Consider the following 25,571-nt stretch of genomic DNA (forward strand, 5'->3'; position numbering starts at 1 on the left):
TTGCTATTTCATTGGCTCTTCACAAAACCCTGAAATACCTGGACAGCAAAAGAGCATACATCAGGGTGCTCTTTGTCAAATACAGCTCAGCATTTAATACCATCATCCCCTCAAAACTAGTCAGTAAACTCCAAGACTTGGGCCTCGATACCCCCTTGTGTAATTGGATCCTTGATTTCCTCACTCGCAGACCCCAGTCAGTTCAGATTGGGAACAACATCTCCTCCACGATCTCCGTCAGCACAGATTCACCACAGGGATGTGTGTCTTGTCCCCTGCTCTACTCGCTTTACACTTATGACTGTGTGGCTATGCACAGCTCCAACACCATATACAAGTTTGCTGATGATGCCACTGTTGTGGGTTGTATCAAAGGTGGTGATGACTCAACATACAGGAGGGAGATTCAAAATTTGGCTGAGTGGTGAAATAACAAGAACCTCTCACTCAATGTCAATAAGACCAAGGAGCTGATTGTAGATTTTAGGAGAGGGAAACCAGAGGTCCATGAGCCAGTACTCATTGGAGGATCAGAGATGGAGAGGGTCAGTGACTTTAAATTCTTGGCTGTCACTATCTCAGACCCATTATATAAATGTAATTGCAAAGAAAGCACAACAGTGCCTCTGATTACGCAGGAATCTGCTGAGATTTGCCATGTCATCAAAAACCTTGAAGAACTTCTACAAATGTGTGGTGGAAAGTGTGCTGACTGGGGGCATCACAGCCTGGTATGGGAACAGCAGTGCCTTCGAGTGGAAAATCCTACAAAAGATAATGGATTCAGCCCAGTATATCACGGGTAAACTCCCCCCAGTCATTGAGCATATCTACATGAAACGTTGCCATAGAAAAGCAGCATTCATCATCAGAGATCCTCACAACCCAGGCCATGCTGTTTTCTCACTGCTGCCATCAGGTAGAAGGCACAGGAGCCTCAGGACTCACATCACCGGGTTCGGGAGCAGTTACTTCCCCGCAAACATCAGGCTCTTGAACAAAAGGGAATAACTACACTCATTCTATTTCTGGTGTTCTCACAATCAACTGTCTCACTTTAAGGACTCTTTATCTTGTTATTTCATGCTCGTTATTTATCACTATTTATTTATATTTGCATTTGCACAGTTTGTTGTTCATTGATCCTGTTTGCAGTTGCTATTCTATGGACCTGCTAAGTAAAACTGACAAAAAACACTCAGGGTTGTACGTGGTGATGGGGTGTACGATGGGGTGATTGATAAGTTCGTGGCCTGAGGTAGAAGGAGATGAGTTATCAACTTCAAACTTAAGTTCAAACTAATCATACAAAGAGTTGAACCGCACGTGCATGTAACGAGAGCTGTACAACTACCTTAGGCCACAAACTTATCAATCATCCCATGCTGTCGACCACTTCTGAAGGTCCAAGGTATTGACTTCTACAAAGAAGGGATCCGTTTGCTCCACAACCGCTGGAATAAGCGTGTAAGTGTAGGAGGGGACTATGCTGAAAAATAAATGTGCTAGGTTTTCTAAAATTGACTCCTCCTACCTTAGGCCACAAACTTATCAATCACCACTCGTATATACTCCGATAATAAATTTTACTTCGAACTTTGAATTGTGAACCGGGACGCTGCCTGCATTAGAGAGCATGGCTTATGAGGATAGGTTGAGTGAGCTAATATCATTCTCTTTGGAGTAAAGGAGAATGAGAGGTGATTTGATAGAGATGTACAAAATGAAAAGAGGAATTCATGAAATAGATAGCCAAAGACTTTTTCCTAGTCTTTTTAAGAATGGACATGATTTTCAGGTGATTGGAGGAAAGTATAGGGGGGATGTCAGAGGCTGGTTTTCACACAGAGAGTTGGGGGTGTGTGGAACACACTGCCAGGGATGGTGGTGGAGACAGATACATTAGGGTCATTTAAGAAACTTCTCAATAGGCACATGGATAAAATAAAGATGGACAGCTATGAGGGACGGAAGGATTAGTGTGATTAAAGAGTTGGCACAACATCAAAGAGCCTGTACTGTACTGTGCTGTAGTTTCCTAGGTTTTATGTTCTATGTTAATCATTCCTTTCATTAGTCTTGTTTAGTTTGCTGTATGCAATAGGTGCTAATTCCTATTAGTGCACATTCAAAGCCAGATTCATGTGCTGAGTCAGGGGTCCCATTGTACACTGCTGAAAACACTCCAAATATCACTCCATTATTTAAGAAATGGAGGTAGTTACAGGAATCTGTCACCAGCTATTTAAAAGGCACCTAGATACAGGGTATGTACATGAACAGGAAAGGTTTCGAACAGGGGTTCTCAACCTGAGGTCCATAGACCCCTCAGTTAGTGGTATGGATCCATGGCATAAAAAAGGGTGGGAACCTCTGGTTTAGAGGGATATGGGTTAAATGTTGGCACATGGAACAAGCTTGGATGGGAGACACAAGAGGCTGCAGATGCTTGAATCTGGACTAACAAACATTTGTAATGGATGTTTTCCAGCATATTGCTTATAAGATATAAGACCATAAGATATGGGAGTAAAGTGAGGCCATTTGACCCATTAAATCTGTTCTGCCAATCCAAAATGGCTGATTTATTTTCCCTCTCAACTCAATTTTCCTGTCTTCCCCTCATGAACTTTGACAGCCTTACTAATTCAGGACCTTATTAAGCTCCACTTTCAATATACCAATAACTTGGCCTCCACAGTTGTCTGTGACAATGAACGTCACAGTTTCACCACCCTCTGGCTAAAGAAATTCCTTCTCATTGCCATTCTAAAGGGACATCATTGTGCTCTGAGGCTGTGACACTGTGCCCTATGGTCCTACACCACCACCACCCCACCACACTATAGGAAACAAACTAGCATAGACCAGTTGGGCTGAAAGGCCTGCTGTACGACTCAGGCTCTGACCATTTCAATGTGTATCAGTTATTCACAAGAGTGAGCATTGTGTCTGAATTCTGTGAGGTTAGCATTGGGGCACTGGTGCATGTCACTGGTTACGTCTGTGGATTTCCAGAGGGTGTTTGATAAGGCATAGAGTTATCTCAAAGTCAGCATATGTCAAGCTGACCAAGATACCCATCTAAGCTAGTTTTGCATTTGGCCTATATGCCTCTCAACCTTTCCTTCCAATGGTGTTATTTTAAAGACTCTGATAGGCTCTTGGGCTGTGGGGTGGAGATACGTCTCTACCAAAGGAGGTGTAAGGCCCTCCTTCTCTCTGCCAGCTTGCAGGTCACCCTTGGGCAAGGTGTAGTGCCTGCTTATCCACCACCTCCCCCACCCCCACCCCCGATCAGGGTCACATGAAGCCATGGGAGCAGGTACTCAATGGTCATACGAGCAGCCGGTACAAATCACGAGTCCTGGCTATGCAACCTCTGACGCCAGACAGGCAATCTCTGAAGAGTATTTATATGGCTGGGGTCACCCGTCTTGTAAAGGCACTGCCCAGAAAAAGGCAATGGCAAACAGCTTCAGTAGAAAAATTTGCCAAGAACAATCATGGTCAAAGACTGTGATCACCTTCGGCCCATAATGATGATGATGATGAGATGGGGACATGGATATAAGAAAACTGGAGGTTATGGGCTGGGTAAGAAGAAAAAGTTAGGTTGTCCTGATTAAGTGTCTTCCCCAAAAAGCTGACTTTGTTCATTTCCATAGATGCTGCCTGACCTGATGAGCTCCTCCAGCATTTTGTGTGTGTTATGTGTATTATGTGTGTTCCTCAAACCTGGTCCCAACACACTGATGTAGTCATAAGGAAGGCAAGACAGCAGCTATATTTTATTAGGAGTTTGAAGCAATTTGGCATGTCAGCAAATACACTCAAAAACTTCTATAGTTGTACAGTGGAGAGCATTCTGACAGGCTGTATCACTCTCTGGTATGGAGGGGCTACTGCACAGGACCAAAAGAAGCTGCAGAAGGTTGTAAATCTAGTCAGCTCTATCTTGGGTACTAACTTACAAAGTACCTAGGACATCTTTAGGGAGTGGTGTCTCAGGCAGCGTCTATTATTAAGGACCTCCAGCACCCAGGGCATGCCCTCTTCTCACTGTTACCATCAGGTAGGACAGAAGCCTGAAGACACACACTCAGTGATTCAGGAACAGCTTCTTCCCCTCTGCTATCCGATTCCTAAATGGACTTTGAAGCTTTGGACACTACCTCACATTTTTAATATACTCTATTTCTGTTTTCGCACATTTTTAATAATCTATTCAATATACGTAATTTATTTACTTGTTTATTTATTATTATGCTTTCTTTTATTATTTTTTTCTCTCTTTCTGCTAGATTATGTATTGCATTGAACAGCTGCTGCTATGTTAACAACCTTTAATTCAAACTCAATATTTATTGCTTATTTGTTTATTATTGTTATTTCTTTCTTTATGTGCTTTGACAGATTGTTGTCCTTTGCACACTGGTTAAATGGCCAACATTGGTGCAGTGTTTCAATGATTTTATTATGGCTATTAGAAACATAGAAAACCTACAGCACAATACAGGCCCTTTGGCCCACAAAGCTGTGCGGAACATGTTCTTACCTGAGAAATTACCTGGGGTTACCCATAGCCCTCTATTTTTCTGAGCTCCATATACCTGTCCTGGAGTCTCTTAAAAGACCCTATCGTCAACACCGTCGCCGGCAGCCCATTCCATGCACTCAACACTCTCTGCATAAAAAACTTACCTCTGACAACTCCTCTGTACCTACTTCCAAGCACCTTAAAACTGTGCCTCCTTGTGCTAGCCATTCCAGCCCTGGGAAAAAGCCTCTGACTATCCACACGATCAATGCCTCTTATCCTCTGTTATGGATTTATTGAGTATGTCCTCAAGAAAATAAACCTCAGGGTTGTATATGGTAACATACAGTGTATGTACTTTGGGAACTAACTAAAAAATCAATAAGGTGATGCTTTTTTGAAGGTCTAATAAGGCTAGAATCTATTCAATGAATGGTAACATCTGAGAAGTTACAGACGAGTAGGAAGACCTTGATGTATACGTTTAAGGATTTCAAAAGCAGAGCACAGTAGGCTGGTTGGATAATATAGTATATAGGATATTTGCCTTTATTTTCCAGGGCACTGAACACAAGAGTTTGGAGGTTATGCTACGTCTTTTTACAACATTAATTAAAACATAGATGTCTATGAGTTGAGTGTTGCCAATATGTACTCATAATATAATATTATAATATACTAATCCACATAGCCATAGTGGGCTGAAGGGCCTGCTTTCACTATGTATGCCTCTGTCTCTCTAAGTCTTGAACAAGAAATCAGTGTGCACAGGGTTAAGTGAGATTTATTTCTGTGAACAGCCAACAGGTTGATAATATTCCGGAGATGTCCCTGTGATTGGCTGATTAGATTGTACTTAAGCTGAAAGGCAGCGGCAATGTTCTCACTTTCACCTGTGCTTTCACCACACCACTTGGAAATCTTTCTGAGGTAATGTTATGCCCTCTCTTTACTTTTAAGTTTTACTCTTCCCTTTTTGACAGATTAAGTGTGTGCCTCCCTTAGGAATGAAAACGCCATTGGAGGCGGCTGACAGCAGAGGGGTGGAGAGAAACTCCTCACAGGGTAAGGATTACAGTGAAGGTTTACTGTTTAACTCCCTCCCAGTACAATGACAACACAGGATGAAACAGTTCACCGTAATGAGAGACCAGACCTTTGGAAAGCGCATTTCAAATGAATTGGAGGTTTTGCAGAGCTTGTGTTTATTAAGACTGGTTACTTTATTTAAAAACAGGTTGAAAGGACATAATAAGAATTATAGTTATGCTATATCTATAACATCACTGGGATCCATACTGATTCTGTTCGGTAGTTATGTTAACTGTGTTCTAAGTGATAGCTAAGCTAAATCTGTATTACCAGTGGTAACTGCTAAATCTGCATTGTCAGCTTGATCAGTATCATCATTATTAGTTATGATGTATTTGCATTTTTGGTGGTAGTTCTGCTCAGTCAATAGCATTAGTAACAGTTATCTTGAGTTTATATCATCGATGGTGGTTTGGCTGAATTTGTCTGGTGATAATTAGCTTAAAACTGCATCAATCAGTAGCAGTTACATTTAATCCATATAATCACTGGTAGTTATTTGGGATCTGTATAACTAGTGGTAGTTATGCTTATTCAAAGCCATCATTGTTAGTCACGCTGATTTGTGGCATCTGTGGTAGGTACCGTATGTTTGATCTCTGTTATCAGTGCTTGTTCTGCTGAATCTATATCATATGGTAGTTATGCTGAGTTTGTATCATGACTCAAGTATTGTATATCACCATGGCCAAAGCTCGCTCTCCGAGTCCACCTGTCCAGTGGAAGCTGGAAGCCCGGAGGTGGCCTGTCTTGGGGTTGGAGGACTGTCGTGTGTGTGTGTGAGTGGGCGGATGGGAGAGAGGAAAAGGGCTTGCTTGACTGTTGTTGTTTTGCTGCTTGCTGTGATCCTGTTTGTCATGTTGTTCTGCTGAGCTCTGTGGGCATGTCGTGTTGGCACTAGAACATGTGACAACACTTGCTGACACCACCCCCCCCCCCACCCGATCCTAACGTTGCATTGGTTGTTAATGCAGACAACGTATTTCACTGTATCTTTTGAGGTACATGTGATAAATAGATTAATCTGAATCTGAAACCGAATGCTAAACTTGCTGAATTATTGGCGGCCACTGTTCCCTCTATAAACTGCTCGGGTGTGTGGCAAAGCAGTAACTGAAATGCCACGCGCACGTAGCCTTTACTGCCACGCAGTTGGAACAAAGACAGACGAGAAAAAGCTTACGCAACGTGAAAGATTTTTTTTTGCAGTATTGTATTTCATTATACCCTTCAATTTATAAATAAAATCAAAAGTATGTGATTTTTTTTTCAATTTTCATTCTAAATATACGTATCATGCATATTATAAAAAGAATTAAAGTGCCACGCAGTTTTCAGACTGTGCACAAATTCCTTGCTCAGGGCAATGGTTGGTCTGTGCAGCTGTAAAATAATATAATTAGAGGGAACATTGGCGGTGGCTGTGATGAATCAGTGCCATCACTAATGATATGAATCCCAGCCCTTCAGTTGTAATCTTGCATTTCTAGGTATTGAAGACTACCTTCGGGATGATGAACCAAGCCCAGAGAAAACTCCTAACAGTGTCCCAGGTAGTTGTGGCGCAGAACCACAATCTGCCTGCACTAAAGGGCATAACTTAATGATGATAGGTAGAGTGATCTAGGGCTTTTCTCATTGGAGAGAAGGAGGGGAGAGGTGACTTGATAGAAAGATTCAAGATTAGAGGCTCAGATAGTGGGGATAGCCGGAGAATTTCTCCAGGGCGGAAATGGGTTAGGTGATTGGATGAAAGTCTAGGGGGAAGTCAGAGGTAGGCTTTTTACACGGAGAGTGGTGGGTGCATGGCACACCTGCCAGGGGTGATGGTAGAGGCAGATACATTTGGGGCACCATGGGAAAAGACCTCCCCACCATTCAGCACATTTACAAGGAACGCAGTCGCAGGAAGGCAGCGCCATCATCGAGGACTCCCACCATTCGCGCCACGCTCTCTTCTTTTTGCAGCCATCAGGAAGAATGTACGGAAGCCTCCAGTCGCACGCCACCAGGTTCAGGAACAGTTATCACCCCTCAGCCATCTGGACCCTGATGCACCATCAATAACTCTCGGAGGCAGGAAGTGAACGATAGGCTTTTATTAGCAGCAAAAAGGGGAGCCCACTACATCTCGGAGACTGAGGGAGGGGCAGTGCCCCAATCGCCTTTATATAGGGGTCTGTGGGAGGACCCACAGGAGCAGTCAGCAGAGGGGCGTGTCCAGACAGGTATACATAGTCCACCACAGACACTGAACCAAAAGGGACAACTTCACTCAACTTCCATTGTCCCAACACTGAACTTGTTCCACATCCTATGCACTTACTTTCAACAACTCTACAAGTCATGTTGCTGATATTTATTGCTTATTTGTTTATAATGATTATTTTGTGTTTTCTCTCGTATTGTATTTGCAGCTTGTTGTCTTTGTGTGTGGTTTTTCATTGTTTCTTTGTGCTTATGGTGAATACAGGCATGAAAATGAGTTGCAGGGTAGCATATGGTGACATATATGTACTTTGATAATAAATTTACCTTGATCTTTGAATATTAGAAAAATGGAGGCTATACAGGAGGGAAGGTTTATATCGATCTTGGAGCAGGTTAAAGGGTTGGCACAATGTCACGGGCAGAAGGTCCTACAATGTACTGTATTATCCTATGTTGTATAAAAGCATATTTTTGTGCTTTAATTGAACTGAGCAAAATTGATGAGTAACTACAATTATAATATCCAGGCTGTACTGCGGAGTTCAAGATGAAAGATAAGCTTTATTTGTCACATTTATATTGAAAGATTGAAACCTACACTGAAACGCGTTGCTTTGCGCCAATGACCAACACAGTCCGACGGTGTGCTGGGGACAGCCCGTGAGTGCCACCATACTTATGTCGCCAATGTAGCGTGCCCAGTACTAAGCTGTATGTACTTGGACTGTGGGAGGAAACAGGAATCTCATACAGTCGGGGAGAATGTACAAACTCCTTACAGACATGGGTGGCAATTGAACTCAGATTGTTGATAATGTAAAGCGTCACACCACCTGTGTACTTCTGCAGACGGGACCAGCACAAACACTAAGGATACTGGGCATTGAACAACGGCATCAGTGGATGTGTAATGGATATTTGACAACTTACTTACTTGCTGCCCATTACGCTGCTGGCATTTAGGGCAACAGTGAAAGTCCTTTAAGGATTCTTCATTGCCGTCTTCATTGGTCCAGGTCATTGAGGCACGCAAGCATCTGCAGTTTAACGTTAGATTAGATATTTCCCTACACCCACAGATGCTGCTCAATCCACTGAGTTCCTCTGGATTTCAGCCTCTGTAGTCTCCAAGCAGTCCTGCCTCATTCTAAATGTCTGGGTATCAGAGAAGCTGGGTGAAATAACTGGCCTCTTGCTGTACTTCCAGTTGAGAATAGCTGCTTTAGGAGATCTGTTCTATCAACATGTAAGGACCTCACTATTCAGGACATTCCCTTCTTCTCACTGGAGAAGGTACAGGAGCTGAAGACACATACTCACTCCAGGAGATCCATTCTATCGAACTGCTGGGAAGCCCAATGCAATGTACCAGATATATTTATTGTTTTCCCGTAAGTGTCTGCAATAAAATGAATCTCAAGGTAGTATATGGTAAAAATTATGTACTTTGATAATACATTTATTTTGAACTTTAAATGTGTATCTATCAATAAAGACCTCACTATTCAGGACATTCCTTCATCTCATTGAAGGAGGTACAGGAGCTGAAGACACACACACTCTGCTTTAGGAGCAACCTCTTACTCTCCGCCATGAGATTTCTGAATGGTCCATGAAACCGTGAACATGACCTCACTATTTTGCTTTATTTATTTTATACATTTTTATTATAATTTATGGTAATTTTTATGTATTACACATCATTGTTGCTGCAAAAATTCTGGTGATGTGGAATGACTACTTATCAGTGGCAAATAAAGCAATGCAAGCTACTAAATATCATATTAATAATACTTTATTAATAATGATCAACGATAGCAAGGGAGAGGCAAACAGAGGCAAGGCGAGGTGAGTAGAGGCATGGTTGAGGCAAATGAAGGCGGAGATGAGGTACGGGCAGGATAGGCCTGGACATGGTAAGCAGAGTTGGGGTAGAAGCAGAGTCAAAGTGTCCTCAAGAGTAAGGAAAGTCCCGGTGTCTGATCAATTTACGCGTTGGGCTGAATTGAAAAGACAGGATACAGGCCCTAGAGTGGACCAAGAGCAAGAAAAGACCTGATGGTTGGACGATTTAAGCACTGGGCTGGATGGAAAAGGTCAAGGTGCCAGGACCAGAGGGTTGGGACGGGTCAGTTCTGCCTAGTTCTGCTCGCAAGCTCCACAATGTTTACTCAGCTCTGCGCTTAACTGAGGCTGTGGCCTGTTCCGGCTGCAGTAATCCCTGGCTTCATGTCTGTCATAAAACTTCAGTTCTGAAGCTATTTGCTTACTTATATTGTTTGCTTGACTTGTTTTTTCCCCTCTGCGCATTAGGTTTTGATGGTCTTTTTTTAATGGGTTCTTTTAGGGTTTTTTTGTTTTGTGGCTGCCTGTAAGGAGATGAATCTCAAGTTGTATAATGTATACATACTTTGAAAATAACAAATTTCACGACGTATGTCAGTGATAATAAATCTGATATTGTGGAAACATCATTCTGCTCTGGACAAGGCTGGGCTTTTGCTGCAGCATCATTTTAATTTAAGTCTTGATAACATTTTCTTTTGAACATTTCTTGTTATTGGCTAGAAAATATTGATGAGCAACTATTATATTCTCAGTTAAACATTGTACAGTTTCATAATACGAATGTCTTTTCACTCTCCTGTTGTCATGGAAAGGCCATGTATGACCAATAGGGGGAGCTAAGTCATTTGATGAAGGCTTCTGTAATTAGCTCATGGAACTACGACGTGGAGGAGCTTTTATTCCAATGTGGAAGATCAGAGTATTGAGTACAAACCTCAAACACTTTTGTTAAACCTTTTGAGACTAGAACTAGGGGACATAGCCTCAAGATTTGGGGGAGTAGATTTAGGATGGAGAAGAGGAGGAACTGCTTCTCTCGGAGAGTGGTGAATCTGTGGAATTCTCTGCCCAATGAAGCAGTGGAGGCTACCTCAGTAAATATATATGACAAGGTTGGATAGATGTTTGCATAGTAGGGCAATTAAGGGTTATGGGGAAAAGTCAGGTAGGTGGAGATGAGTCCATGTGCCAATCAGCCATGATTTTATTAAATGGCAGAGCAAGCTCAATGGGCCAGCTGGCCTATTCCTGCTCCTGTTTCTTATGGTCAGGGTAATGACCATGTCACCCAGCTGTAGTGATGTTAGTTGAGGGATGCATTATGAGCAAACAATGAGATGAATTTTAATGCATTTTTCTAAAGTCACTTTTTGCATTCATGAGGGCAAAAGTAACAACTCTTTCAGTGATAGTGGAGGTTTGAACATAGAACACAGAACATTACAGCACAGTACAGGCTCTTCAACTCATAATGCTCTGTCGAACTTTTTCACCAAATCCAAGATCGAGTCCCGATGAAGGGTCTCGGCCCAATACATCCACTGTTTATTCCCATCCATGGATGCTACCTGACCCGCTGATCTTCTCCAGCATATTGTGTGTTTCGCTCTAGATTTCCAGCATCTGCAGTATCTATTGTGTCCAAGGTCAATCTAACCCTTCCCTCCCCCATCGATCTCCTTTGGTCTTTGTTATTAATTCTAATTAATGTTGCACTTGAACAGTAACAGAGGCACGAGGGGATAAAAGATAAACACATGAAATTCTCCAGATGTTGGAAATCCAAAACAACACACACAAAATGCTGGAGGAACTCAGCAAGCTGTGCAGCATTTACAGAAACGACAGACAGTCAACGTTTTGGGCCAAGACCCTTCTTCAGGACTGGAAAGGAAGGGGAAGACACCAGAATAAAAAGATGGGGTGGGGGAAGAGAGGGGATGGAGGATAGCTGGAAGGTGATAGGTGAAGCCAGGTGGGTAGGAAAGATAAAGGTCTGGAAAAGGAGTCTGATAAGAGGGGAGAATAGACCATTGAAGAAAGAGAGGGAGGAAGCAACCCATGGGAGATGATAGGCAGGTGAATGGAGGTAAGAGGCCAGTCAGGAGTAGAAGAGGAGGGGGGAGGGAATATTTTTTTTACTGGAAGGAGAAATTGATATTCAAGCAATCAGGTTGGAGGCTGCCTCGATGGAATATAAGGTGTGGTTCCTCCACCCTGAAGATGATCTCATTGTGGTACAAGGGGAGGCCATGGATCAACATGACAGAACAGGAATTGGAATCGGAATTAAAATGTATGGCCAGCCAACCCCCTCAGCTGACTTCACTTCTCATCATTCAGGAAGATGGGGTAAGCGTGGATGTTTGAGAAATGGAGGCGATGCAGGTGAGGGCAGCTTCGATAGTGGAGGAAGGAAAGCCTGTTCTTTGAAGAAGGGAGACATCTTTGATATCCTGGAGAGGAAAGCCTCATCCTGGGAACAGCTGCAGCTTAGACGATGAAACTGAGAAAACGGAATAGCATTTTTACAGGAGACAGGGTGGGAAGGGGTGTAGTCAAGATAACCGTGGGAATTGATAGGTTTGTCAACAGTTTGTCTCCAGAGATGGAAACAGAGAGATTGAGAAAAGGGAGCAAGGTGATTGAAATGAGCCAAGTGAATTTAAGGGCAGGGTGGAAGTTGGTGAAATAGCTGAGCTCAGCATGGATGCAAGAAGCAACACCAATGCAGTTGTCAATGTAGCGGAGGAAGAGTTAGGGAGTATTAGCACAGAAGGCTTTGAACATGGACGGCTCTAGGTAGCTAACGAAGTAGCAGGCGTTGCTACGGCTCATGCAGGTACCCATGGCTACACCGCAAGTCTGGGGAAAGTGGGAGGAGCAAAGGAAAAAATAGTTGAGGTTGAGGACAGGTTCTGCGAGACCTGAGGAGGGTGGTGGAGGATGGAAACTGGTTGGTTACACATTTTCCTGCTCGTTCTTTCACTTTCCCCTTCCCTTTCTTGCCACTTTTCTCTGTGTTCTTCTCTGTTAGTTTCTTTTACTATCCTCTGCTTTCTCTTTTTCTTCACTTTTTTTCTCCCCTTCCCTCTTCCGTTTTCTGCATTTTCCCTCTGTCTCACTTCCCCTCTTCTCTTTATCTCCTCTCCTCCATTTCTCCCTCCTCCCTATCCTCTCCTTTCTCTCTCTTCCAATTGTAATCATGGTAAAGTGTCATACAAAGGAAACATAATTTGGATTAAATGACACAACATTTCCCACTCTGAATGAATGGGAGAGGAGCCAAGGGGATGTATAAGTAACCAGAAGTCAGTGCATATTGATGATGGTTATCAAAGGAAGAACATCAACAAAGGATGTTGTGACCAGTAATTTATGACATTGATGAGATTTTAGAACCACCCACAGGCTCACCTCCCCCCCCCCCCCCCCAGTAACACAAACAAAATGGAGGTACGCAACAGTTCAGGCAGCATCTATGGAAAGGAATAAAAAATAGAAACTTCCTGCAGAGACCCCTCATCATGACTGGAAAGAAGCCAGGAGAGGGAGGAGGATGGGGGGGGGGGGTTAGGGGAAGAAGCCAGAATGACAGAGGTGAAACCATTTGGGGGGAGTGGGAATGTACATGGGTGGCAGAGGGGTAATGAAGTGAGAAGCTGGGAGGTGATAGGTGAAAAAGGTAAAGGACAGAAGGAAAAAGAATCTGATAGGAAAAAGCAGTGGACAATGGAAGGAAGGGGAAGAGAAGGGGCACTAGAAGGAGGTGATAGGCAGGTAAGCAGAAGAGAAGGGTAAGAGAGGAACCAGAATGGAGAATGGAAAAATAGAGAAGGGGTAAAGGGCAAAAATTACCAGGTTAGAGAAGTTGATGTTCATGCTATCCGGTAGGAGACAACGCAAATGGGATATGAGGTGTTGTTCCTCCATAGACCAACATGTCGGAATGGGAATGAGCAGTGGAATTAAAATTGTTGGCTACTGATGGAAGGTGCTCAATGAGGTGGTCCTCCAATCTACATTGGATCTTCCTGGCTCCACAGGGAGCACCGAATGCAGTGGATGACCCTGACAGACTCGGAGATGAATTGTTGCCTCATCTGGAAGGAGTGTTGGGGGCCATGAATGGAGGTGAGGGAGGAGATGAATGGGCAAATGTAGCACTTCTGCTTGCAGGGATAGGGGCCGGGAGGGAGATCAGTGGGGAGGGGTGAAAGGACAAGGGAATCACAGAGATTGCGATCCCTGAGGAAAGGGGGGGGGGAGGTAAAGATGTTTGATGGAAGGATCCCACTGAGGATGGCGGAAGTTGTGGAGAATGACGTGACGGATGAAGAGGCTCATGGGGTGGTAGATAAGGCCAAGAGGAAATCTATCCCTGTTATGGCATGGGAAGATTGGGTGTGTGGGGATGTCTGAAAAATAGAGATGCAGGTGAGGACACCATTAACAGTAGCGATGGGGAAACCCTGTTCCTTGAAGGAAATTAACAGTAGAGATGGGAAACTCTGTTCTTTGAAGGAGGAGGAGAAGTCTTTGCATTAGGGTGGTGTAAAATAAAACAATACAGAATGTAGAATAAAGTGTAATAGCTACAGAGAAAATGTAGTGCACTTAGACAATAAGGTGCAAGATCATAATAAGGTAGATCGTCAGGTCAGAAGTCCATTTTATTGTACTAGGTGTTATAACAGTGGGATAGAGCTGTCCCTGACCTGGCTGGAACGTACTTCCAGGCTTTTGTACCTTCTGCCTGATGGGAGGGAGGAGAAGAGACGATGGCTGGGGTGGGTCTGCTCTTTGATTATGCCGGCTGCATAACTGAGGCCGAATCCATGGAAGGACCTCAAGTGGCAAACAAGGGATAAGGTGCAAGTAAAACAACTGATTGCCTTTTGGTACATCCGATGGTTGGGATGAATTTTGGCTTGCAGCCTGGAAAAGCTTGTTTGTTTGGTGTCAGCAAAGTTTTACGATCACCTGAAGGAGCAGCCAAAACCGCAGCTTAATATCTAATCCAGAATATATGAGAGCTTTGACAATTTCAACACTTAAAATATTCAATGGAAGGATTTAAAAAGGCGCCTGGGTCATTATAGAATCATACTCGTCTGAAACAGCTTCTTTGATAGGGTAGTATTTATAAACCACCTTGCTGCGCACGATTTAGGGCCATAAAACTGGTCAAACGCCCCTTAAGCAGGCTCTCCAAATAAAATGAGTTCTGTTTATGTCAACAACTTCCGTAAAAGCTGAATATTCATGCCCTCACCTGCAGCCACTTAACTAGGTGAGGGCATGAATACTTTGTGCCCTCTGTGAGTAATCATCGGAAATGAAGGTACATTGACCTGATCGGGAACCAGTGAGTGTCTGTTTACTTCAGGTTTTCAAGATACGGGTTTACTTTTTTATCGTGAGTATATTGAAACATCCAGTGAAATGGGCCAGTTGTGTTAACATCCAAGATACCCAAGAATGTGCCGGGGCAGCCCGCAAACATTGCTGCACACTCTGGCGCCAACGTATCATGCCCACCATGCTTGGCAGAACGACACAGGACACAACATTCAACGAAACATCATCAGCAAAGGCAAGCCCCATTCCTTCCCTCCCACCCACCCGTGGACAGATGCAACCCTTTAACACCAGGACAGGTTGCCTTCTTCAGTTTCCAGCATCCAGTGGACCTCCCCTGTTTTGACTCTGGGTGCTCTCCCCGCTTATCGAGCACTCGTTGATTTGGAATTGGTGTTGTCTTCTTTGTTGTCATATGGGCTGTGATACAGTGTCAAATTAGTCTTGTATACAGTTCATACGGATTAGGGCGCTGTGGCAGCACAGCGGTTAGTGTGACACTATTACAGCTCGGGGTGTTGTAGTTCAGAGGTCAATTCTGGTACCGTCTGTAAGGAGTTTGCACGTTCTCTCATGAACGCGTGCAGTTCCTCTGGGTGCTCCGGTTTCCTCTCACATTCTAATGTACCGGTTAGTAGGTTAATTGATTATTGTAAAGAAGATGGCGCCAGCAAACAACATGACCGAGGGCGACGTCCTCCAAATGGTTCACGAGACTGCTTTCACTTCTTTTGCGTCTTTTTCCGGCAAGTGTGGTTCTGTTGCTGCTGGAGCCTGTGATCTACATTTTGGCAGTGTGCTTTCAGGCCGATTGAGCGATCTGGTGTTTTGCTTTCTCTGAGCATCTTCCCTGAGGCGTGCAGCTTCAAGGCCAAGAAGCCTGGGGGCGGGGAGCAAGCTCTTGATTGACTCCATTTCTCACCAATCTCGCTGGTTAAAGCACCGAGGAAGATTGAAATCATCGAGGTGAGTGAGGGAGGGGAAGAGGTGTTCAGCACCACCTACAAGCTGCTGCTGGAGTAAAGTGTTCGCGTGTGACAGTCTCTCTGTCTTTGTCCCCCCCCGCAACCCCCCGATGCTGTTGGAGGATGATAGCAGAGTTCTGGGCCTTGGGCAAGGTCTAGTCGACGCATTTTGTGGATCGGACTCTGTAGGTCATGTTATGATGTTTTTCTGGTTTCTGGTCACTCCTTTTTTTTTTGTTGCTATATTGGGCGATTTTTGGTTCGGGATGGGCCTGCAGATAATGAACACTGAGCTACACTGAATATGCTTGGACTCTTTTGATTTTATGTTTCATATCCTGCGTTTTTCTCTTTTTTTTTGCCATTTTGTGTTTTTTTTTGCGCGTGGGGAGTCGTGGGGTTGAGGTTTTTCTTTGAACAGGTTCCGTGGTTTTCTTAGTTTTGTGGCTGTCTGCAGGGAAGATGAACCTTGGGGTTATATACTGCACAGATACTTTGATAATAAATGTCCTGTGATTAGGCTGGGTGGGTTGCTGAGCAGAGGGGCTCCTTGGGCCTGAAGTGTCTCCGTATTTCAAACATAAAGTAAAAAATAAAGGATCAATTCATTACACAGTGTATTGAGGTAGTACAGGGTAAGCAATAGCAGAGTGCGGAATAAAGCGTAATAATTTGTACCGGTTGGTGGCACGGTGACATCAGTGCCGGACTCCGGAGTGAAGGTTCCTGAGTTCGAATCCAGTTGGGCCACTCCCGGACAAGCTTTCCATCCGTGCCAGGTTGAGCATCGAGCTTGCAACTCGGCCTCGTAAAAAAAGCAAAACACTGCGCTGTGAGAAGGACGTGGGGGACCACTGACAGAATCTTTCCTCCAAGACAACCACTTGAAAAAAGTGGTCGCCGAGGCTTTTGCAGAGTATGGCACATACACAAAAAAAATTCTCAGAGACATAGAGTTTAGACTGAAAACTGTAGAATGATTATAATAGAAAAAAAAAGAATGGATCTGTAGGGAGCTCCATGCAACCAGTCACCACACTCTGGTGCCATCTGTAAGATGCTGTATCTGATGTCACCTTGCCAAAGTTAGAGTACTTCTCTTTGTAACTCAGACCTTTCTTCAAGAAGCCAAACATCCTTCATTTATGCCAGCAACATAGACTGCATACTTCGACCGATGTGGAAAACACAGCTAACACGTACTGAGCTAACTGGTGATAACTGCTTCCTGTTTGGAAGTTTGGGTCATGACTAATTTTCATTCGGAACAACAAGTTGAGAAGCAAACAAACCTATTGGAAGTGTTTGGGTCTGCAGTGGCATTCATTTCTCAAACACTGGCCGTGCTGACCCAGACAAGTAAATAAACCCTTCAATTCCTCTTTAGATAAACATTTACTCGGCCTTTGTGAGAATTTTAACATGCTAATTTGCTTGTTCATGAAATTGAGTCACATTCTCTCATTTAACAGCTGAGAACAAGCCAGGTATAATAATATCTGGTATGGGAACCAGTAATGGATGCCTAGGTCTTTCAGTAGTTCAGGATAGAACAGCACAGCACAGTACAGGCCTTTTGGTCCACAATGTTGTACCAAACTGTATAAACAAACAACTCATGTTCTCTGAATTTATTTATTTATATATTATTAATTTGATTTCTTTTTTTTTAGTGTTTGCACAATTTGTTGTATTTTGAACATTGGCTGTTTGTCCGTCTTCGTGCACAGTTTTTCACTGATTCTGTTGTGTTTCTTTGTAAGTGCCCACAAGAACATAAATCTCAGGGTAGCAACACACACAAAATGTTGGAGGAACTCGGCAGCTTGTATGGAAAAGAGTACAGTTGACCCTTCGGGCCGAGACCCTTCAGCATGCCCCTCAGGGTAGTATGTGGTGATATATTTGTACTTAGATAATAAATTTACTTTGACATTGGAGATGCCAGAGAGTAGTGGTGGATAACTGTTTGTCAGGTTGGAGGCTGGTGACTAGTGGTGTGCCTCAGGGATCTGTACTGGGTCCAATGTTGTTTGTCATATACATTAATGATGGGGTGATAAATTGGATTAGTAAGTATGCAGATGATACTAAGGTAGGTGGCATTGTGGATAATAAAGTAGGTTTTCAAAGCTTGCAGAGAGATTTAGGCCAGTTAGAAGAGTGGGCTGAACGATGGCAGATGGAGTTTAATGCTGATAGGTGTGAGGTGCTACATTTTAGTAGGACTAATCCAAATAGGACATACATGGTAAATGGTAGGGCATTGAGGAATGCAGTAGAACAGAGTGATCTAGGAAAAATGGTGCATAGTTCCCTGAAGGTGGAATCTCATGTGGATAGGGTGGTGAAGAAAGCTTTTGGTATGCTGGCCTTTATAAATCAGAGCATTGAGTATAGGAGTTGGGGTGTAATGTTAAAATTGTACAAGGCATTGGTAAGGCTGAATTTGGAGTATTGTGTACAGTTCTGGTCACCAAATTATAGGAAAGATGTTAACAAAATAGAGAGAGTACAGAGGAGATTTACTAGAATGTTACCTGGGTTTCAGCACCTAAGTTACAGGGAAAGGATGAACAAGTTAGGTCTTTATTCTTTGCCTATCCACGTCAACTTGATCTATCCCCCTAATTATTTTAAATACCTCTATCAAGTCCCCCCCTCAACCTTCCACTTGATATTTCCATTAATGAGCAGACTTCCTAAATAAATTGGCCGCTGGTGTGCATGTAAGTAGTTATTTTACTTAAAGATTGGTGCTTGTTTGACATAGAAGACCGAAAAGTAAGTACAATTGCTAAAAATGCACAATGTGACAGAATTAGTTCTGCTAGACTTTTGAATTTAGTAATACTTATGTTAGTGCATTTGTGTGTACAGGAGTACATAAGTCAGGTGTTTATAACCTGGGGAATTCTTCCTCCTTGTATAGAGCTCGTATTGCTGTGTGCAATATCAGCTTGAATGATCAAATAACAGTGAATCCAGAGTCCTGGAGAAAGCAGACCAGGCAAGGACAGCAGTCTTCTATCTCTGAAGGACATTAGTGAAGCTCATGGGTATTTATAACAAGTTTTGTTAGTTTCATCATCAATGGAACTGGCTTTAATTCCAAATACTCTATAGTCTTTTAAACTGAAATTAAGTTTTCCAGCTCCTGGTGCTTCAGTGTTAGTCTGTCTATAAGCCATGAGGTCACTGACATACACTTTACTGTATATATGAGGCCACTTTATTGTCCACCTGTACACCTGCTCATTAAAGCAAATAACTAATCAGCCAATCATGTGGCAGCAACACAATGCATAAAAGCATCTAAGAGGTTCAGCTGTTGTTCAGATCATCAAACCTCAGAATGGGGAAGAAATGTGATCTAAGTGACTTTGACTGTGGAGTGATTGTTGGTGCCAGATGGGGTGGTTTGAGTATCTCAGAAACTGCTGATCTCCTGGGACTTACATGCACAACAGTCTCTACAGTTTATGGAGAAGTGTGTGGAAAACAAAAAATAAAACAGTGAGCGGCAATTCTGTGGGCAAAAATCCCTTGTTAATGTGAGAGGTCAGAGGTGAATGACTAAACCTGAAAAGACTGTAACTCAAATAAACACACGTTACAACAGTGGTGTGTAGATGAGGATCTCTGAATGCACAATATGTTGAACCTCAAAGTGGATGGGCTACAGCAACAGAAGTCCACAAACATACACTCAGTAGCCTCTTTATTAGGTACAGGAAGTGCTGAGTGTATAACCATGGTGGTTTTGCTTCGTAATTGGAAATTAATCACCAAATCATGAATTGGAATCAGGTGTATTAACACCAACACAGGTTGTGAATTTGATGTTTTGTGACCTCAACAGAGTGCAATACATAACGATTTTCTGTAAGTTACAATATAGAAATAGATAAGTAGTGTTTTTTTAAAAAAAAGAGAGAAAAAAAATAGTGATGTAGAGTTCATGGGTTCATGAGATGTCGGGATTTAAAAAATGTAATGATATTACTTTTTTTTTGAAAAAAAAAAGAATCCCACTTTTTGAAACACTTTTTGAAAAATGTTTTTTCAAACATTAAGTGAATCGAGAATGAAGTCCTAGAGGAGGATGCCTGATCTTGAGAGCAGAGGTGGAGAGATTGAAATATGCTGTTTCTTCCTGAAATGTGGCTTTCCTCTGCCATAGTTGGTGGATTTCCCATGTTTCTCACACGTCTGATCCCCATTTGCACAGCCGGAATTAGAATCAGTTTATTATCACTGCTGCACAGTTCATTCCTTACGTGCTGTGCCCTCTGACGTGGGTGAACATGGTCTTTCCATGAGCACGATTGTTCTACAGAAGTGGTTTGCCATTGCCTTCTTCTAGCAGTGCCTTTACAAACTGGACGACACCAGCCTTTATCAATATTCTTCAGAAATTGTCTGCCTGTTGTCAATGGTCTTGTGATACGCACCAGTTGCTCGCGTGACCATTCACAACCTCATCCCATGGCTTCTCGTGACCCTGATCAGGGGACTAAGCAGGTGCCAATTCTTGCGCAAGGGGGACCCGCAGGCTAGTGGAGGGAAGGAGCGCCTTACATCTCCTTTGGTAGAGGTGTTTCTCTACCCTGTCACCCTGACATACCATATGTCATGAAATTTGTTGTATTGTGGCAGCAGTACAGTGCAATAAATAACAATTCACTATAAGTTGCAATAAATAAATAATGCAAAAGAGGGAAAACAAAGTCATGGACTGTTCAGTAATCTGATGGCGGAGGGAAGAAGCGGAACCAAAGTATTGAGTGTGGGTCTTCAGGCTCCTGCATCCCCTCACTGATGGTAGTAATGAGAAGGGTGCATGTCCAGGGTGTGAGGGTCGTTAATGATGCTTCTTGAGGCACTGCTTTTGAAGATGTCCTCCATGGTGGGTGGCTTGTGCCTTTGAGCGAGCTGGCTGAGTCTTCAGCCTTTTTCAATTCTGGGCATTAGGGCCTTCATACCAGATGGTGATGCAACCAAGCAGAAAGCTCTCCACGGTACAGTGGTAGAAATTTGCCAGAGTCTTTGGTGACAAACCAATTCTCCTCAATCTCCTATTAAACTGCAGCTGCTAGCATGCCTTCTTTGTGATTGCCTCAGTATACTTCGCTCAGGACCTTTCTTCCGAGATGTTGGTGCCCAGAGACTTGGAACTGCTCACATTTTCCACTGATGAGCATTGGTGTATATTCTCCCGACCATAGGGCTGTAGAGTTTCCCTGGTTCCTCATCTTTCACCCTGCCAGTCTCTGCATCCTTCACTAAATCCACCAGCTCCAACAGAGTCCCAACACGAGTCACCTCTTCCCTTTCTTCTCCATCCTTCCTGTTTTCCACCAGTACCACGTTCTCTGTGTCCTCCTGTTCCACTCAACCCTCCACATCAAACCCCCTCCAGACTCTGGCGTCTTCCTTCAAGGGACATTCTAATGAAGGGTGTCAGCCTGAAACATAGACTGTATATTCCTCTCCATGGATGCTGCTTGACCTGCCAAGTTCCTCCAGAATTTTGTGTGTGTTAATCTGGATTTCCAATGTCTGAAGAATCTCTGGTGTTGATCATGGTGAAGTAGACAGTGTGGTCTATCTTGTTGTTTCCTAATAGGAAGACCTTGAGATTAATCTATCATAAGGTACTGTACTATCTTAGTCCATCCTTTTGTACAAGAGAACCATCAAAGCTAAGGAAACACCCTGAGAACTCTTTATTCTTGTAAGCAAGAGTTGGATCAGTCTGCCTGCCCCATCAGAACAGTTAACAGAAGTTCTAAATTTGACTGGTCAATTTTCTTCACTTGCTTTTTGGACATGTTCTTTATTTCACTTTGTTCTTTAGCCTGGTTGAGTCATCTTAGCTGCGTGTGAAGATTGATTGATGTATTTTACCAAAAGCTTTACGGAGTAGTCTGGCACTCTACGAAGTGTGCTGAAACAGCCAGATAAGGAATTTAGTTTTCCCTAGGCAGAAGTCTGATTGATTCATGGCTCTGCTGTGGAACAATAGTTGACAAGTTCCAGTCACCACTATAGCACGCTGCCTCGCTCAGTGGTGTATGCACACGTGTGTACAGTGAGATCCTTGCACTACAAGTGGACCTACTTTGTATTGATGTGCTCAGGGTTAGTACTAGAACAGAGTCTTGATCCCTCACACAGACCAGTCCCCTTCACATACGTCAGTTAAACTCCAGAGTTCCACTTCCCCACCTTCCTCACCGCACACCTTTCCTGTCAGAATCGGAATCGGATTTATTGTCATAAACACAACCAATCGTAGGAGGAGCAACACCTCATATTCTGTCCGGTCAGCATCCAACCTGACACCGCAAGTCCTGCTGAAGGGTCTCAGCCTGAAATGTTGACTCTACTCTTTTCAACGGATGCTACCTGGCCTGCTGAGTTCCTCCAGCATTTTGTGTTTATGGCATGCATATCAATTTCTCTAACTTCACCCTCCACTTTCTCTCTTTTTCTGTCTTTCCTCTTAACCTTTTCCTTTTCCTCACCTGCTCATCACCTCCCTCTGGTGCCCCTCCTCTCTCCCTTTCTCCCATGGTCCTATCAGATTCCATCTTCTCCAGCCTGAGGCTGTACTGCGTATCACCTCCCAGCTTCTCATTTCATCTCCCCTCCCTCCTCACCTTGTTTTACCTATCATCTGCCAGCTGTACTACTTCACCTTCCAGAATGCTGGGGGGTAGGGGTGGGGGAAGATGTGCCTAGTGGTGGGATCCCACTGGAGATGGTGCAAGTTGTGAAGAATTATGTGCTGATGCGGAGGCTGGTGGGATGTAGTTGAGGACAAGAGGAAATTGACTGTGGGTCACAGGCCCCTATACCTCCTCCCCAGCGGTAGTAATGAGAAGAGATGAGGTCCCGGTTGGCGAGTTACCTTCATTATGGATGCTAACTTCTTTACAGCACTCACAGCTACAGACTATTTTGACCATCTCTTTGCGACACCGTCGGAGTCAGAATGGGAATCAGGTTTAATATCTCCGACATATATTGTGAAATTCGGTAACTTAGCAATGCAATCCATAATATAAGGGAAAAACTGTGAATTACAGTAAAAAAAAACACACACACACACCTCAAATAGTTAAATTAAATAAGTAGTGCAAAACATAACTTAAAAAAGTTACTGAGCTGGTGTTCATGGGTCCATTTAGGAATTGAATGACAGAGGGGAAGAAGCTGCACTTCAATCGCTGAATGTGTGCCTCAGGCTTCTGTACCTCCTTCCTGATGGTAACAGTGAGAAGAGGGCATGTCCTGGGTGGTAGGCATCCTTAATGATGGACGCCACCTTTTTGAGACACAGCTCCTTGAAGATGTCTTGGATACTGTGAAGACTGGTACCCATGTTGGAGCTGACTAATTTTACCACTCTCTGGGTGCTGCAGCCCCCACGTACCAGACAGTGATGCAGCCAGTTAGAATGCTCTCCATGGTACATCTTTTCAAGTGTTTTAGGTGACATGTCAAATCTCCTCAAGCTCCTAGTGAACTATAGCCGCTGTCTTTCCTTCTTCATAGCTGCTTCAATATGTTAAGATCAGGTTAGGTTGGTCTGGAATTGAACAATATGAGAGCCCTTCAAACACAGCAGGTTATCTGCTCATAATTTGACTTGCAATTGATTACTGTGACTATAATTTTGCAGATTATTTGCTCAAGCACATTATCAATTCTGAAATGGTATTTGAATCCACAGAAATGAAAATCAAAAGAACTGCACATGATGGCAATCTATGGTCAGCATTTTTTTGCTGTAATTATTTGAATGAAGACAATTCCAGAAGGTAATTTTTTTTAAACAAAATACTCTTTTACAGTACATATAACTGGAATACTAAAGAGGAAGATGACCCTTAAGAAAAATAGAACCCTGTAGATTGGCAACAAATGGTCCATGACCAACTCTTTACTTTGCAAATTATTCTTCATCTTCAGGATCAGGTTTAATATCACTGACATACATTGTGAAATTTGTTGCTTTGTTGCAACTGTACATTGCAATATGTAACAAAAACTATAAATTAACATAAGATATGCAGGTATATAGAACACTCAGTACCGAAACTTCGTACTGGGAAGGGTGACCACTGTGAACAGTTTTGAGCCCCGTATCTAAGGAAAGATATGCTGGCATTGGAGATGGCCCTGAAGAGGTTTACAAGAGTGATCCCAGGAATGACAGGGTGAACGTATGAGGTGTGTTTGATGGTTCTGGGCTTGTAAGCACTGGAGTTTAGAAGAATGAGGGAGTGATCTCATTGAAACCTACAGAATATTGAAAGGCCTAGAGTGCACATGGGGATGGTGTTTCCTATAGTAAGCGAGCCTAGGGCCAGGAAGCACAGCATCAGAATACAAGGAAGTCCCATTTGAATTGAGATGAAGAGGAATTTCTTAAGCCAAAGGGTGGTGAATCTGTGGAACTCATTGCCACAGGCAGCTGTGGAGGCCAAGTGTTTGGGTATATTTAATATGCATGTTGATAGGTTCTTGATTAGTTAGGGTGTTAAAAGTTATGGGAAGAAGGCAAGAGAATGGGGTTGAGAGGCAGATGGAGTTCAACCCCGATAATTTTGATAAGTCAAATTTGAAGCCAGTATATAGTATTAAAGGTAAGAGTCTTGGCAGTGTGGAGGATCGGAGATATGTTGGGGTCTGTGTTCATAGGATATTCAAAGCTACTGCACAAGTTGATAATGTTGTTAAGATGGCTTATGGTGTGTTGACATTTGTTAGCCACGGGATTGAGTTCAAGAGCCATGAGATAATGTTACAACCATATAAGAACTTGGTCAGACCACACTTGGAGTACTGTGTTCAGTTCTGGTCACCTCACTACAGGAAGGATGTGGATACTATAGAGAGAGCGCAGAGGAGATTTACAAGGATGTTGCCTGGATTGGAGTGCATGCCTTTTGAGAATAGGTTGAGTGAATTTGGCCCTTTCTCCTTGGAATGAAGGAGGTTGAGAGGTAACCTGATAGAGATGTATAAGATGATGAGAGGCATTGATCATATGGTTAGCCAGAAGCTTTTTCTGAGGGCTGAAATAGCTAATACAAAGGGGCATAGGTTTAAGGTGATTGTAAGTAGGTACAAGGAGGATGTCAGCGGTAGGTATTTCACGCAGATAGTGGTGAGTGCTTGGAATGGACTGCCGGCGGCAGTGATGGAAGCGGATACAATAGGGGCTTAGGTACATGGAGCTTTGAAAACTAGAGGACTATGTGGTAGGGTAATTCTAGGCAGTTTCTAAAGTAGACACAACACTGTGGGCTGAAGGGCCTGTTATGTTCTGTAGATTTCTATGTTATAAATCTGTCGGAAGGAATGGCCTAGACAGAGTGGGCATGGAGTGGATGCTTCCAATAGTGGGAGAGTCTAAGAGCAGAAGACGGAGCCTCAAAATAGACAGACACCCGTATTGGAGCAGATATGAGGAGGAATTTCCTTAGCTAGAGGGTGCTGAATCAGTGGAATTCATTGCTAGGTTAACATATGTGGCTGTG

At 43.3% G+C, this 25,571-nt stretch overlaps 1 protein-coding gene across 4 annotated transcripts in view; it reads left to right on the top strand.

The window, feature by feature from the left end:
• Positions 1 to 5,412: 5,412 nt before the first annotated feature.
• The window catches only part of slc4a11 (solute carrier family 4 member 11), a 284,841-nt gene continuing 264,682 nt past the window's right edge, over positions 5,413 to 25,571 (top strand). The window contains exons 1-2 of one of the 4 annotated variants that reach the window (XM_059965725.1): positions 5,452 to 5,470; positions 5,546 to 5,605. In XM_059965725.1, the coding sequence (XP_059821708.1) occupies positions 5,548 to 5,605 (58 nt within the window). In that variant the 5' untranslated portion in view covers positions 5,452 to 5,470; positions 5,546 to 5,547. Of the gene's footprint in view, positions 5,471 to 5,545; positions 5,606 to 23,758; positions 23,847 to 25,571 lie in introns of those variants that run through there. The other 3 variants (XM_059965729.1, XM_059965724.1, XM_059965728.1) reach the window with 3 other exon arrangements.

The sequence above is a fragment of the Hypanus sabinus genome, chromosome 3, assembly GCF_030144855.1.
Source record: "Hypanus sabinus isolate sHypSab1 chromosome 3, sHypSab1.hap1, whole genome shotgun sequence".
In the NCBI taxonomy this organism is placed as follows: Eukaryota; Metazoa; Chordata; class Chondrichthyes; order Myliobatiformes; family Dasyatidae; genus Hypanus; species Hypanus sabinus.